The 17,042-nt window shown below is 42.7% G+C and overlaps 1 protein-coding gene across 1 annotated transcript; it reads right to left on the bottom strand.

Moving 5' to 3' along the window:
- Positions 1-1,643: 1,643 nt before the first annotated feature.
- Positions 1,644-15,521, bottom strand: TMEM154 (transmembrane protein 154). The gene is made up of 6 exons (XM_054382949.1): positions 15,455-15,521; positions 6,858-7,169; positions 5,109-5,136; positions 3,892-3,977; positions 2,294-2,354; positions 1,644-1,692 (listed from the first exon to the last, which is right to left on the bottom strand). The coding sequence occupies exons 1-6, from the start codon at positions 15,519-15,521 to the stop codon at positions 1,644-1,646; spliced, it is 603 nt and encodes a 200-aa protein (XP_054238924.1).
- Between the last annotated feature and the right edge of the window lie 1,521 nt (positions 15,522-17,042).

Below are 17,042 nucleotides of genomic sequence, written 5' to 3'. Positions count from 1 at the left end.
AAAATGTCATTCTTGAACTGTTTAGAATCTGATATTTTCAAAATTATATTTTTAACAGAATCAATTCATAGTTCAAAACATTTGGGTCTTGGTGAAGTCTTCCCAGCATCTTTATGAAGCAGGAAAACAACACTCAGCCATTTGTCTTCAGTGAAGCCTTGAGATGTTTCCCACATTGAAATACTGGTAAAATCTTAAAAAGGCATTATTGTAGTTTGAGGAGAAATTTGGCCAAAGCAAGCAGCCTTTCAGAATCTGAAACTGAACCTAATAATCTAGCACCTTGTTTTCAATCCTTTGTCTGAGCACTATGAAGGTGTGTGTGTATATATATATATATATATATATATATTTGTTTGCATTTGTTTGCCTTCCTACAATTTAGAGGCATAAACTTCTCTACAGTGTGGTCCCAAAATACCAGTCATAAGGAATTGTGCTTAAATAACATGTGTACCTTCACTCTGACTGAAGCATACTTATCTGCATAGGGCTGCTTTTTGTTTGAGGGTGTAAGCCTCACTACATAGGGTTCTGAAATCCCAATATCTATTTTACTGATGGGGAACTTGAGGTAGGGTGTAGCCTAAAGATACTTTTTGCCAGTCGGGAGCACAAACCCCACCCTCTGAGGGAGTTAATGCAAATCCAGTACAAAGGCACATTAGTAGATGGTTTCTAAATGTTATCTCAAGCTGGTAGGTCATAATGATTTTTCTTCTGAAAGTGAACTGTTTAAGTTTTGGAAAGTAAATTTAACGCCTAGAGTGTCATTGTGCCTAAAAAGCCTTTTACAGTATAACTAACTTCTGCTTATGTTATCATACAGCTCAAGCCTGTTTTGTCCTATACTTCCTATAGTGGTATGCTCAGTAAGTCTGTTTTTAGAAAACCAAGGTGCAAGCTCCTTAATTTTCTCACTGTAGGGTACCATGTAGAGGCTGGAGGGGAAGACCCAGATGGTTAGTAAATCCAGCATCTTTTCCAGCTGTTCAGGGTGAAATACTGCATTTGCTTGCATCAAGAACCTTGGATTGATGTCTTTCATTGGGAAGAAAAAAAAAACAAACAAACAACAACAAAACAAACCCAACCAACCACAAAAGAACAAACCAACCAAAAAACAGCAACAAAAAAAAGCCCCCCACAAGACAATGATTTCTCTTGCAACAGGTGTAAGCAGAAGCCTTTTAAATACAAATAGCTGTGGTAAAGCAACCTCATCCAAAAGCTACCCTGAAACTGCAGCTTTGGAGTAACTGAGTTGCAAACTCTCCAGCAGTGGTGATGTAATGCCACTATTTCACTCCTGAGTAAGGGAGCTCAGAAAAGTGGAGGAAGACACTGTGATGGTCTACAACAGGAGCTGCAGCTCTGTCAGAGAGGGATGATGAACTGAGTTACATAGTGCTATGGGAAAGGGAAGACCTAGGTCCTGCTGCTACCCCTCCCTGCTCCCAGCTTTGCCTGCTGTTCTGTTGCTTCCACTGCACCAGGGATTTTCCTGGCACACAGGATAGTTTAACTGATGATTATTATTGTAATCTGGCACAGAGGAGCTGCTTTGCTCCTTCCCCAAAATGCAGCTGCAACCCAAGCATGCAGGCAAGCCCCTTGCTTCCAGATGGAACCAGAATTTTTAATTAGAGAAAGCGGGAGTTAAAGAGGGCTTTTGGAGTTCTGGCCAAAGCCCTGAAGAAGGCAGCCAGAAAGTTTACAAGTTTACAAGCTGTTAGGATTGTGGATTTGCATCCCTCTGGGATCTCTGCTTGGACCGTGAAGTAGTGCCAGCTCCAGAGGAGCACTACACAAGGGCACCAGGAAGATCTATTGAGTTTCTTTTAGGGTCAGACAAGTCCCTGCTTGGTCACAGCTCCAGACAAAACATCTGGCAGTGTCTCAAGGACCTATAGGCACCTGGTGGCAGAAGAGAGCTGGATATCTGCGTGGGTGCAGAGTGCCAAGGAAGCTATGCTGAATGCCTGTATTAACACCTTGGGAAACTGTGATTAAAGTCTGATCAGCAAACGAAACTCCATCTGTGCCATCTGGTTGTCTGTCTCACACAGGTTTAGAACCACAAGATTATTTAGTGGTGCAATTTACAGGCAGAGACCAGCTTAGAAATGTGTCAAACATTTTGTGTAAGTTAAATTCAAAATCCCCATATATAAAAACTTTAGAACTTAAATAGACCAAAGGATCACTCTACTTATAATTACATATTAAAAACATTAGATTATTTTGGAATCACAGTGACCATATTTCTTCAAATGTAATGAATTAAAAGTACCTTGGGTTGGCAATTGATTCCTTTTCTTCTTCTCTTACAGTAGGCAAACATTCACAGTCAGCTGAAAAAAAGAAGAAAGAGTGGGGTCACTTTTGGCAGTACTTCTACATTTCTTTCAGAAGTTGCATCAACTTTTATCAGGCAGTTCCTCTAGAATGCAGAACTCCAGATGCTCTTCTGCACCCTTTTCTTTGTAAAACATGTATGATCTCCATAGCATAAATGTTATGTGGTTTCAATCCTCTTTCCCTTTGATGGGTGTTGCTGTAACTTCTTGGTTATATATATTACAGCTGGTTTATGTACACCTATACACATGAACTACTTTTGAGGATTGTTTTCTATAAACTACCATGAGGAGGACTGTTTGTTGATCTTTGAATTGCACTTATGCTTTGTAGTCCAGCTGAGAATTTGGGGTTGGGGCTCAAGGAACACTAACAAAAAACAAACAACAAATTTAAAAACTCACATCTGTCAAATATTTGCTCCTTTCCACAGAATTAAAAATACTATTTCCCTGGGTACTGTACTATATTTAATGTCTGTCTTTCAGCACTGCTGCTTAGCACATGTTTTCTACTAGATATTACAGATCACAAAGGTCAAAACCTCATCATTGTGGAGCTTTGTGTTAACACAAAGAAATGCCCCAAGGAGTTTTACATCCTGAAAAACAAAACATCCCTAGAAGGTCAGGCAAATGAGCCATTTGGATATAAGGCAAGGGCCCAGGAATAAAGAAAATATCAGGACTTCAGCATTTCCTAGCCAGTGAAAAACTGCTAGCAGTTCAAAACCAGGCCTTGGTTAATTCCTCGTTTACTGAACATCTGCATTTATTCTAAGGAAAGCCTTCAAAGAGGACGCAGAGCATTTGAGAAACTTTGACTGGGGAGATTTCAGTTGGGAGGCAAATGGGCTTAAAAATAAAAAATGCTTAGAAGGAACTAAGAAGGAGCTGAAGATACTGCTGGTGGTATTTGTCACAGGTATTGATCACTGAATGGGCTGATAGACTTGACACAGAGGATGTCAATGGTGAACAGTGCTGGCAGCAAAGAGCAGCTGTTTCATGTGGTAGAGATGGCAAGTGACTAAAGGGGCATAAGAGTGAAGAGATGCATTCATAGGATCCTGGCAGCAATTGTAAGTAAATAGTGGTCTAAACCACGAGTATATATGTTTTTCTTCTGCAATAGCACAGTGCGAAGCACAGAACTGGAGAAACTCTTCAAGGGCTAAATGCTTCAGAGAAATTAGTATTTAGCATTAAAAATGTATATTTAAAAATCTAAATACTGTTCACAGCTATACATGTATTTAACAGAGTGTCTACTAGAAACACAAAACATTTATGGTATTCCATCATATGTTAAAAATAAGCTCCCACACAAACTAAAATACTCCTCTGAACAATTCTACCCATGACATTTATGCTGTTATTTTAGTATCTGGGAGCCGAGAACACAGCTAAAAATGTTGTAGGAAAAGCAGTGGCACACATACAAAATGTCTTCCATTGGGTTTTTTGATATGCATGGGATCTACCCCAGCTAGAAAGAGAGAGATGATGGAGTAAAGAGGTTACCGTGTACCATTTTTGTTCATGCTGTTCATCCATTTATCAAGCTCTTCCATTTCTATCTCCATAACAGAGGGGGTGTCTTCTTCAAAAATAGGACTTGAGAAGAGAAAAAAAGGCATTACAAAAAATGCTGAGTTCAAATAACTTACAGTATAGAAATTTTGCATGAATCCTTCATAATTCCAGACATATGTATAAAGTCTGGAAAGCCATCCTAGCCTAGTAATTTGAGAAGATGTCAGCTTGATGGGTGTGAACGAAATGGCTGCAAAAAGATGCGAAGGAGCGGTGGTGAGATGCCGCTTCCAGGCGGAGGTAGGGCTGACCGGGATATCACATGGTGGGGAACTCAGACAGTACACTCTAGGGTATGCCAGAGCTGCAGCTATTCCAGAAATGTCCCTACTGTAAATAGAAAACTGAAAAATAAAAGTGTTTGTCTCTGCCCTGATGGAACATGTCAAAAGTCCTGTGGCTCCAGTGATAAAAGTGGAGGGCCTGAAGTTTCATCCTAGCTGTGACTGACATTGGCAGCAACTTCAAAAGAAAAGATCATCTAAATGGCTCCATTTAGCTTTTTCCTTTTGCTGATCATTCCTGAAGTTGTATGGTAGGGAAAAAAATGAGAAAAAAAACTTTCTTTTTCCCCTTTGAAGCCAATTTAGTAACATTAGTAGCATTGATCAGCAAGATGTAGCTTACTAAAAAGTCACCATAAAAATTTCAGTCTGATAAGACCTATGCAGGTTTTTTGCTTGTTTTCCCAGCAGCTAAGGCATTGCTTCCACAACTGGGTGAGCCTTTCTGACCTATCTCAAGAGTGAGAAGACAAACTTGTAAAACAGGGGAGCAAGACACAGTGTTTATTATGAATAGTGAAAGTCTGCAATGAGCCTGGGAACTGAACCTTTTGCTCATGAGGCACCTTGTATGGTGGCTGGTGGAGCTGGGGGTGCCTAGAGCAGGTGTAGCAGCAGCTGTGGGCACTGGGTGCCTGTGGACAGCTCTTGCTGGTCTCTGTTCTGCTCTAGTCTTACACTTTCAGTGAGATACTGAAGTCACGCTTTAGCCACCTCTAGAGGTAGCTAACTGGAGCAACTGATGGCAAACAGTAATAGTGTTCAGTGTACAATTACATTAAAACAGGTGGTGAAGGAGCTAAAAATAATAAAATCCCATTAAGAGTTAAAGAATAATTTTTTTTAAAGTTATATTAATAAACTTTACCTTTTCACATTTTCACTTCCCAGCTCCTCTGGAAAAGAAAAAACTTGGTGTTCATAGTTCTGCTCTTTGTATATACAGACTGCAAACAAGGGTCACATAAAACAAGTTGCATTTTCAAAAGCCATCATAGTTAACTTGTAGATGAAAGACAAAACATCTCATCCTGTTTGTAATTTTCAGAGGAACCCATTATTTTTAATCTTGAACACATGAAAAGCAGCTCATTATTAGCACAGCCGTGCTGGGAGGAAACCAGCTGCTAGCACTGCAGTGGGCAGGACCTTGCAGATGCACACTTCCCTGAGCAAAACAGATGTTGAGAGAGAAATGGTATCCTGAAAAGGAACCACTGCTGCAAACAAATGGTTTATTGGAAGCATCAGAACATTTTACTGCCAGGCAGAATGCATGCAGGCAATCCAGCTCTGCTGGGAGACTCTGGGAGTTGCTCATGGAGAAAAGAATGGGGGAGACGGACTTGCATGGCAGATTAAATCTCAGCTGGGCAAATGAAGCTGACCTAGCCAGATGTCAAAAGCTCGTTAGGACCCTAAGACAAAGCAAATGGGGGGGAGGGGGAGGGGGAAATAGTGTAACAGCCATTATTCAGATAAATAACTTTCCCTCCAGGAATTAAGTGACTGAAAAGCCTTAGCCCTCAAAAAACCCCAAAAACTACACATAGGATTAACATTGTATACTGTCTTAAATTAGCCTATTTTTAATTAATTGTTGCCAATGGGAGCTGACACCTTCCCACTTTTTCCAGCACATTCCCTGACTGCAGTGCCACTCTAGGGAGCCATCTGCTCCTGCCTTGAGGATGCCCAAAATCTCAGCTTCATGCAATAGGCACAGGACAAGAGATCTCAGGATTGTGTTCCTGCAAGGTATTATGTTTTCCATCCCTCTGAAGGGTGTACCTGCATTTTGGGTCATCCAGAAAGAGGTAGGTAACTAGGTGTCTGGTTGTGAGTTCAGAGTTTGCTACGATAGTGACTCTAAAAACGTGCAGGTGAAAAATGACCTGAAAAAAAGACTTGAAATCTATGTTAAAAGTAAGTCATGTCTGCAGGCTGAGGAGCTCACAGCTGCACTCTTGTGTAGAGATGCTGATGTGATCATTTCAGGACTTACCAACTGTGTGGTTTTAATATGACATCTAGGTTTGTTTCTTGTGGCTTGACACTCCAAGTTACCAATTTCTTTGGTAGCAGATCAAGATACTGTCCTGAAGTGCTTCCAGGCTGTCTGTCCACAGGATTCCTAGCTCTTTTATTGTGATATCTTCATACATGCCACCACCCTACAGGATCCTTTAAAAGTGTTCTTTAAAATGCTTTTGTTCTTATTCTATTGAAGCCCCAATCAGCTTCACTTTGTGAGCAGTATAGGCAATAGAAACGTCAAATTCACCACATATGAAGTGATTAAGTATAAAGGCAGAAGTCTTTACAGGCACAGAGTTACATCCATACCCTGTTCCTGGCATTGATGGGAGCTGGACCTCAGTGCCACAGCTCCCATGGGTGTGAAGTGTAAGCAAGAGGAGCCAAGAAACAGAACAAGGAAAGTAGTGTGCGCAGATACTGCTGGCCAAGGGTAGATCCCTTTTCCCATCCATCAAACATGCAACTACAACTAGAGAAGTACATCCTAGATGTGGTATCCCAGGCCTCCAAACAACATTTTGTTAATGCTGAGCACATCCTAAAAATATCCTTCTGATGCATGAGAAGAAAAATTTACCTTGCTTAGACTTTTTCCTTTTATGGTGCGTTACAAAAAATATGATCAGCATCAGCAGCAGGACCAACAGCACAAGGGGGACAACGTATATTAAGATAGATTGTTCTGCTGCTTCTAGGCTGTCCTGATTGTTCTCAACATCCAATTCGGTACTCAGAGTACTTTTTGTTTCGAAGCTGCTTTCAACAGTGCTTGCAGTGACAAGTACTGGCTCGTGGTCACCCGTGGTTGAAGGACGTGTAGCAGGAGGAGGTGTTACTGCAACGGTGGGTAATATCAGCAATCCATCTCCTGAACCATCATTTTCAGACCCTGCCAAATATATGAGGACAGTTTAGCATTTCCAGGATTTTATTGCTATTATCATCAGTGAGTCAAGGCACACAGCATTAATATGTATTTTTGATGTGTTGTCTTAAAAAAAACAAATTGGCAGATGCCCCATATACACAGATTTTAAGTTTTGGGCATCAGATATAAAATTAACAATTTGTCACCAGATCTTACCAGCCCCGATCACCTTTGTCAGCTGGATTAGCATTAGCATGTGTGGCCTTTCTGCACACAGCTGTCTCACACAGACTTGTTTCCTGCAGGTTGGCATCCGGTCTCACCCTTGTGCTTCTCAGTGAACCACTCCAACGTGCTTTGCTCCTCAGCCTTGGTGCATACAGTGCAATCTCTTTCATCCCCCTCCTCACCAAAAGAGTTAGTACTCCCTTTGGGGAGACCATTTTCTGCAGTTCACAGATTCCTCTGGCTCACTCATATCCTTGTTTCCACACTTTTCTCAGATTTGTTAAATATGTTTCACTGTGAAAAACAGAATTAGTGATAGGAAGTCTGAAGCCTACAGAAGCTGCTGGCTTTCACTTCTGCATAGAAGAGGTAGTAGTAACACACGTACTTTGCTTTACTTTACACATGCAATTAACAGCTGCTCTTTCTGATCACATGGGCTGGCCAAAGGAGCATGTGGTAAAGGGTCAGTGCTGGTTAGTCTTCACAAAAGCTAAGACAAATGGTTTTGAGCCTTGATGTGGGTTTTGGTTTCATCTATCACGCATTTTGCAAGAGAATTGGTATCAATAATAATGAAAGACGGGGGTGTTGAGGCTAGTTAAGAGTCTGCGTTGACTGTTGTGGAGTTTAAAGTTTAATGGAAGTGCAGCAAATTCTGGGCTGATACTGTTTTCTATACTGGTGCCAAACATCTTGTTGTAGACAAAGATGTAGGAATCAGTCCTTAGATAAATTACACCAATGTGTTTCTAAATGCAAAGCCTTCACTGATTTTCTTTGCATGAAATTAAATGATCACCTTTTGTATTACCTGCCCTTTCAGGTACAATGCTGGCATGATGCAGCTCTCGTTTTATGCAATAATGCAGGAATGGATTTCATGACTTTTGCAATGACATATTTCTCCCTGCTCTTGTAAAGTGCTGGCCAATCACATTTCCACTAGAGTTAGAAAGAGCTTTAGGTTTTCAGCACCTCAGTTCAGGCATTTCCAATCTCACAGGACTGGAACCAAAGTACTTAGCATTTTAAATGCTTTTGTAAACACATTAATCTTCATAATGGCCCTGAGAGATGAACAGTTATCATCTCCATTTTACAAATGAGGAATCAGAGGACAGGGATGCTGTCCTTTCCAGGGATGGCAAGTGAGAGAGGAAAACTAGGATTAGAGCGCTACCTCTTGTCTAGTCCGTTCTGCAGCACCTCCTCTCCTGTCAGTTTTTTCTCAAAGAGGAGATGAGTATCTCATGAGACCGTACTCCAGGAAACCCAGTTTTAAACAAGCAAACTTATTTGAGTATGACAGTATTGATTTATCTAAATTTTTATGCTGTGCTCATCACTCAGTCACTTAATTGTTTCACCCTTTACTAAAAACTAGGAAAGAATTTTAATACTTAAGAAATAACACCTGATACTTCAATACAGCATTTAATACTGCAAAGGCCACCAGACCTTTTCAACATGATATGACAATGAAAATGTTAGCTTTCCAGTGGCAAAACACTTTACATTGGGTCTCTCTGTAGCTTTCTTCTCTACTTACCATTTCAGTCAGGAGCAAAACACAATCTCTACCTCCCTTGCAGCTAATGACCCTTTACACATGTGCTCCTCCACCCCTCCCTGTGACCTGCTGTCTATCCTTAATCCTGTTGCAGAGGATGGGAGGAAGAGCTCATCTCCTTTACTAGTTTAGCCACTTGACTTTTCTTTCCCAAGGTATTTTATAGTCCCTGGTGCCTGTGGCCACTCCATTACAGTTGATGCTGCTGCAAAGTGGTGAGATATCACTAGAGATGGTCACACTGCAGACTGTGGTGTGATGGACCATGGTGCTGGCAGAGCTGATGGACCACCACAGCCTCCCTGGACCACTTGGACAGCCTTGCTTCATTTTCCTCCTCTAGCCATTGCCCTTGAAAGCTGTCATCTGCCACATTTGATATGTTGACAAGGACAAGCCTGCTGCTTAAAATAGTACAAATAGGGAAGGGTGTGGGGGAAATGCCATATTTTTCATTTACTCTTAGAGCTAAAATGGATTTTTCAAATGTCTGAAGCATGATGTGACTTTAAAGCAAAAGCAAACAGTCACACCTCATTAACTGCACTACTAAACTTTGAGCTGCAGTGTATGCTGTGCTTGATTTCCAAGAGAGACTTTTCCGATGTCTCTGGTACTTATTATTTGCCTGTTTTTGAGCTATGAGGCAGATTTCACATCATTTGTCTCTGTGTGAAATAGAATTACCATTTCTAGTCTCTAGGCAAGGAATACAGCAAATCACAGGGAGTGACCTTGCTGCCATGTATTCTGTTCACTTTGCATAATTCTGGGGACAAAACGACATCTCTTCTGTGAAGACCGTTTCTTCTTAGAGATATTTTCTCCAAGTGAATTAAACACATCTTTCAGCAGAAAGGCAGCCAATTGCACAATGTTCTTGCAAGGATATTGCTCTTATTTCCTGTGTTTCACCTGCTGCATTAACACATCCCCCTCCACCTCTTCTGCCTGTCACCTCTGAAGACTAGAGCTAATGCCTGAGGGATGCCTTACCTGTCACGCAGGGGCTGCTCTCACTCTTGGGCCACCCACACATCACATGTTTTATGTGGCAGGAAAATCAAGACCTGCACCTGGGTGGATGTGCACCTGGCTTGCACCAAAGGAGCATTTGTACCTCCAGCCTGGTGGGGAGGGATGGACTTAGGCCTCCCAATGCAGGCACAGCGCTCATTGCACCCAGCTGCCTGGGACACGTGGGACCAATGTGATTGGCCCCAAGGTTGTTATTACAATTTAAAGTGCTCAAAATAGGGAGCAGGTGCTGTTGCATCTGTTTTGTAGGGTAAGTGAAAGGTGGACAATTGCATGGTTTGGAACAGGGCAGGAGAGCATCTGAAAGTCAGAAAGTCTGTGAGATGCTATTAAAACATTTTCTCCATGCCTGGAGGCAGAGAAATTTGCAGTGGTCATTCATGAACTGTCTTGTCAGCTATACTTGGGTTTCATCTTGTGGAGATATATTAGCTCCCTCCCAAAGGAAGTCTGACCATACCATACCATACCATACCATACCATACCATACCATACCATACCATACCATACCATACCATACCATACCATACCATACCATACCATACCATACCATACCATACCATACCATGCCATGCCATGCCATACCATACCATACCATACCATACCATACCATACCATGCCATACCATACCATACCATACCATACCATACCATACCATGCCATACCATACCATACCATGCCATACCATACCATGCCATGCCATACCATGCCATGCCATACCATACCATACCATGCCATACCATACCATGCCATGCCATACCATACCATGCCATACCATACCATACCATACCATACCATACCATACCATACCATGCCATACCATACCATACCATGCCATACCATACCATGCCATGCCATACCATGCCATACCATACCATGCCATGCCATGCCATGCCATGCCATACCCATACCCATACCATACCCATACCATACCAAAGCCAGTGGAGTGGAAGAAGGAACAAGTCACATCTGACCATGTAGGTATCTCCTTGACTTTGCAAAGCTTGTGCACTTCCTTTTGTCGTGCTCAGCCTCATGCTGTTGTCAGCATGTTGTCATGGTTTCTAACACCCATACTCAGCCTTCTGCACATCTCAGTCAAGGAGCAGGCACTCACATTACAACAGCATTGGCTCCAGCTTTGCCTGGACCACATATAGCATACGTGCTGGACACTTCTCCCCATGTAAAGGGAAATGGATAGGAACACACACATAGGATATAGGATACTTCAGCCCACCCCATATTGCTACTTTCCTTGCTTTCACGAGCAAAAGTGAGAGGGACTGGCATGCAAGTGTGTCCCACTCTGATGGAGAGCTAGGCAGAGCTAGAACTGGTAAACAAGAATCTGGAATCCAAGAAGTCCTCAGATTTCCATCACTGAGGTATTAAGGGTTCTGGTCCTCAGGGCTCCTAAATGCCTGAACAAGTACTAGCAGTGGCTAAAAAAAGGTTCCATTACAGTTCTTACAAAATATAAAAAGGCTATGTCCCTGTATGCAGGTACCATAGTGTAAGAGATTATTCAATATTTTCTATTTTAATAATATGCTTGGATTACTGATGGACTTTGCATGTGTTTTGGAGGTGCTCTCAAGCCTGTCTTTCAAGAGAGACAGAGGGAGTTGAATAAACCAAGCAGCTTTACAGATTGTAGTGCAGACAACTGCATCTTGAACAAACAAACAACTTTTCTGTTGTAGCAGCATTTCTTCCTCTGAGGTTCATCATTCCTTGATGAAGTAAGTGGACAAACAGGTTTCTGATTTCAGTTGGAAGCATGGCAAAGGAAAATAGCCAGCAGTCAGCACATTTGGTTCTGTTGTAAAATCATCAGTCTCCCTGGTGCCTTCTCATCAGACTCAAGGGCTGGGGTCTCTGGAGGGAATTTTTCAAATTACACTATAGTACCTACTTATAGAAGAAAAAGGGATGGGATAAAGGAAAAGCAAGAGTTAAGTTAATGGAGTAGTCAGGGTTATTCATTTGAAAGCATTTTTTTTTTCTTTAAAATTTTCTATAAGCTATAAAAGTGCAGTGAAAGGAAGGTTCATGAGAGGCTATAAAGCTGTCTATGCTGGTGTAAAGTTGCCACATCCTATATCACTCTGCTCTGTACACACACTGCTTTTGGTGGTATAGTCATACCGCTCCACATGGCCTATATGATCCTCCTTCTTATTGCTTGACTCAGGCTTGTTCTGTTCCTCTCCTGTATTTCATGTTGCTGTAAGAAGGGCTGTTCCTTGCCATGGCTATGGCTTGCCCAGCTGCCTGTTGTGGCAGGTCCTGCCTGTCAGTCTGGCTGAAAGAAGAATCCTGAAAAGCCTGCAGGCTAGCTCTTGGGTACATAAGCTCCTCTGATGAGGGAGCACAAACATTTCAGGATGGCTGATCTGTAGACAAGATCCTATTAAAATGGGGTGCTTAGAAAGTGCTATCTAGGTACAACCTGAAAGGGGAAACAACTGTGCAAGTTCATTTACAGACGATGGGAACTGCTGTCTCCTGACTGTACTTCCATCCACCTGCATTAACTGCTGGTGTTTTCATGCTTCTTAGCCTCGAACTCTGAACCCATAGGCTCATTTCTCACCCCTAGTACTGGAGATTTTCCAGACCAAATCATGCATTTAGTTGTGTCCACTTAATCTTGTGGCTTTCTAGCTCTGCATCACTGCATCACCCCTGCAACCTCACAGAGATACAAATCTCTCGGTGCTCCTTGCTCTCAAGATGACTCTGAAATTAAAGATTCAAAAGCTCCACTGTCTCTCCAGCTATCATAAAAATAGAAATAGACTGGGGTCACTGATGGAAATTTAGTATACAATCTTATTGATGTAAAGGAGGAATTTCCTGAAATGCCCCTGAAGCACTTAAATACCGCACAGTGGAAATTTATGTGTGTGGATAAAAGGAATAGAAATAAAGATGTGTAAGGAATTGATGTGCTTAGTAGAAGGGTTTTTCATCTGCTTTTTAAGGGGCTGCACTTTGGAAAGAGAGGAGGTACCAAATCCTTATTTCTTACACTGTTGCTTTGCTAGAAAGTTGTAATAGGTGACTCGGGTTCAAACTCAACCTCAAGTTCACTACTGTAGTGGGGAACAGGTCAAAAATACTACTCCCTTAGAGACCTTGGCTTTGTAGGGGGCTTCACCTAAAAGGTACTTCTCTGCCAAAGACAGAGTTGCTGCCTGTGCTCATGGTAACAGCTGCTGAATATCTGGATTTTCAATAGTACTGCTTCCTTGAACAACAGTACAAAACAGTGCAGAGTCACAACCAAAATAAAGTACTACTTGCAGCCATCCCAGCTCTTCCACTTGTGTCACACACTTTCCAACTCCTCTCTCTCATGCATTATCTTGTTCCCCATGTCAGACCACTTGTGATGCACTTGCCTTATATTTCACTTAACACAAAGGGAGATGGCATGCCCTGGGAAATGCCTGTAGGGTCAGAACCTTTTCCTACAAGCTGTAGAAGGGTCTTAACACTTCCTAGGGTCAGCACATACCTTGGTAGCATCATCACCCAGAGAGGGAAGGCCACCACTGTTCCTCAGGACACTTCCTGTCTGCATAAATCAAGGAGATGGACAAGAGAAAGGGGACTGGTACAAACCCTGATGTCCCCTTGGTGTGTAGCAGAGAGAGGGCCAGCACCGAGAGCTGGCACCTCAGGCATGCTCTTAGAGGTATTGGCTTAGAGTAATTGTAACATAGCCATGAGAAAACTGTCTGTTAATCATAATCCAAATGGCAAGGCCAGGGTTTTACATATGGAAACAGGACTTATAAAGGTTTCAATCTGTCTGTGATGCAAGATTTAATCATACTCCTACTGCCTATTTTGTAAATGGTTTCTAGACAGTGGAGGTGAGACATGGGAGATCTCCAAGAGCTTCTGCCTCCTTTCTTCAGCAGACCACTTTAAAGGTGTGTGCTGTGTCTGGCACTGAAGGAAAAAAGTGCCAGCATCTGAGGACTGCCTCAGAAGACCCAGTGCTGACAGCAGACAGGGAGAGTTGTGGCAGGACTGACTGACTTCCACGAAATCATTTCAATATCAACCAGAATTTAAAGGAGGAGGAGGAGGAAGCCTCCAGCCCAACCGGGAGGAAGCCTCTAAAAGCAGTGAGAAGTGGGTGGGAAACCTGGTATGTGACATCTGCCTAGTGCTCTGTCCAGCCTTTAATTCCCATCCCTCCACTCTATGGAGATGGTGATGAGATACTAGAAGTTAGTATAAGGCAAACAAGTTCAGGAAGCTGGAGCCTGATCACTCTGTGTTGCTGATGTTGTGTCCCTGTTTTCCTACCTTTTGCTCTGTCAATGGCAGCATTTTTTCCCCTGAACACTGTGATTCTAAGCTACATTCAGTGCTGCAAGCATATTTTCCTAATGTGTCTGTAATGCAGCAGGGTTGTGGTAACACAGACATGACCAAACCATTCTGTACGTCACTGAGCTCACTCTTACAGTGAACCACAAGCAGCTCAGCAGCATGCCAGGAGCCAGCAGCCCAGCTTTATCCCTGCTAATAGTACTGGCTGTCAGGAAAAAAAATAGCCATACCAAACCACCTATTTCACTAATGCATTTTAAAACCTTAATAGAAGAAGTTCAGTCGTAGCTGACAGTGACGGTTCTCTCTCCCAGCTTTCTGGGGAGCTCATGCTTGCAACAGCAGCACAGAGGCAATAAACACTTCCAATCCATAAAGACACTGCAGCAGCTATTTGTTTGACACCAAAATGTATATAAGCACCACCTGGCAAGCTTTTACTAAAAGAGCTGTCTTGAGCAGTCATGGGCTGCCAAAACGCCAGTGGAACAAACTACCCCCTGCAAACAGGTGAGAGCCTCTGCTATGACATCCCAACGCTTCAACATTTTATTTCTTTTCCATTAAAAGTTCTTCCCTTCAGGTCAGAACCTACAAGCATGGTGCTGGTCACTTTGTTCTGCAGCTGAAAATTCAAAATATTTGTCTCCAGAACTGTCTGTTCTTTTGTTAAACTAGTTTCAGTGCACTGGGACTACGGAAACTGGCAGTCATCTTTTGAATGGAAGCAATGCTCCATCTTTAATTTCACTATTAAATGCTGATAGTGTGGGTGTAGGGTTAAAAAAGTACAACAAATAATTAAAATCAGAACCAAAATGCCTTGGAAACCAGCATGGAAACTCCAGTTCCCCACACACCTGCAATTTAGGAAACGTAGGAATTGTAGGATTTGGTTCTGCTGTTTGGGATTAGGTTTGAAGAAAGAAAATCAAAGCTTTGAAAAAGTCAGGCAGCTGAAAACAGAGAGATAAACACAGCTAAAAGAAGCAGAGAGCAAGTCCCCACAGATCTTCTAGCACTCAGTTTGGAGGGTGTTGCCCTCCGTCTCCGTGCTGCAGGCACGAAACGTGGTCTCACTTCAGAAGGCGAAAGGCACTTTCTTACTCACCATTCCCAGCAGATCCTCTAGCCAGCGACAGGGCAGCAAGCAAGGCAAGGAGGTCTGGCTTTCGCATGCTACCCTGGCAGCGCTCCCACCGGAGGGGTGCTTCGGAGGGCTCCTGCCTCACCCAAACATTTACATTTCCTGCTTCCTGCCGGGGAGCATCTGAGCTGCATTTCTTCAGGAGATGGACTCTCTTTGATGGGTTTTAGGAAGTGATGTAATTCCGTCTGGGCCTGTCAAGCAAGCAATGATTGCAAAAGAAAAAAAAAAAAAAGAATTTGCTCTTCAAGCACTAACTCAGCAGAAGCACCTTTACACTCTAGGTGAATGAGGTGCTCTACTTTTTTGACTCTCAACTTTACTACTCTCCATCTACATGCAGTGTCATGGGGACAAACATCATAAAAATAGTAATTAGACACAAAATTTAATTTATGTGTGTAAGCAGGAAGGGTTTAGGTTGCTTTTTTAGGGTGGTTGTGCAAGCAGATTTCAATAATGCTCTTCTGTCTTGGTTTTCAAGCTGTTAATTTTCCTGCTAGCAAGGTGACACACTGTGTGCATTTGTGAGCACAGAAGGCAACCCCCAAGTGGGGCTGTCTCCAGCAAACGGGGGGAAATGGCTGCTTCACTTGGCAGCCTGTAACTGAGTATTTTCAAGTGGTTTGAGCCAGGGAAGAGGAAAAAGCAGAAAATCACATCATTTTTTGATAGGAGCAGGTGGCTTAGCTGCAAAATACTGAGACACCAGTGCGACAATGGCTGTACATGACAGGGCATGGAAGGTCACGAGCTCTACCAGGATGCAGTGCCTAGCATGAGGGTAAACAGTGCCACAATTGATGGAGTTGGCAAGGGGACGAGTAAGTCTTGCTTCCCTTCCTCCCTCCTTTTGATTTTCTCTCCCCTGCCCCAGTGGTCTCTGTCTGGGTATACAGAACATAAGGCATGGCTGTGCCTCTCCCACACTGCTCAAGCCTCTGTCCCCACTGCACACCACTTCCCACTCAGAAACATGAAAGGGTTGACTAGGGCTTCTGTGTTTCACCTGTCCATTGAAAAGTGCAATGGAGAGCTCAACATAAAACCAAACATGCTTGCTATATGGGATGGGCTGAGGCAGGGCTCAGAATCTGGGGCCCGATAATAACCATGCCTAGCCCCAGGCAGGTAGGTTTGGTTTCTTCCACTGCACAAATAGGCCTAAAATTCACCCCTCTGAGTCCAGGAGAGCCTGAACCCCAGATTTTACTTGAGAGAATACCAGGTTCAAACCATTTTAAATACATGCATAAATTTTTCCAGTAATTAGCTAAGAAAGAAGAGATGTGTGCTGCCTGTGCAGCAGATTCACAGTACTTCCCCTGGACATTAGTCTGCATCTAAATCTGATTTTTGGTGAATTAGATGAAGCCAGCATTGCCGAATCTTTCTATTCAGATTGGTGGGAGCTGCTGAAGTAACCAATTGTTGCTTTACCTCTCCAGCTCATATTCTTTTCTTAACACACTGATGCTTTTATAGGTCATCATTTAGTTTCTTAGCTTGAGTAGCTGAGAAATAGGCCAGTGATTCAAGCTGGTGCTTGTTA

Source organism: Indicator indicator, chromosome 8 (genome assembly GCF_027791375.1).
Source record: "Indicator indicator isolate 239-I01 chromosome 8, UM_Iind_1.1, whole genome shotgun sequence".
In the NCBI taxonomy this organism is placed as follows: domain Eukaryota; kingdom Metazoa; phylum Chordata; class Aves; order Piciformes; family Indicatoridae; genus Indicator; species Indicator indicator.
Note: the sequence above shows the minus strand (reverse complement) of the source record. Positions and strands in the feature narration are given on the sequence as shown.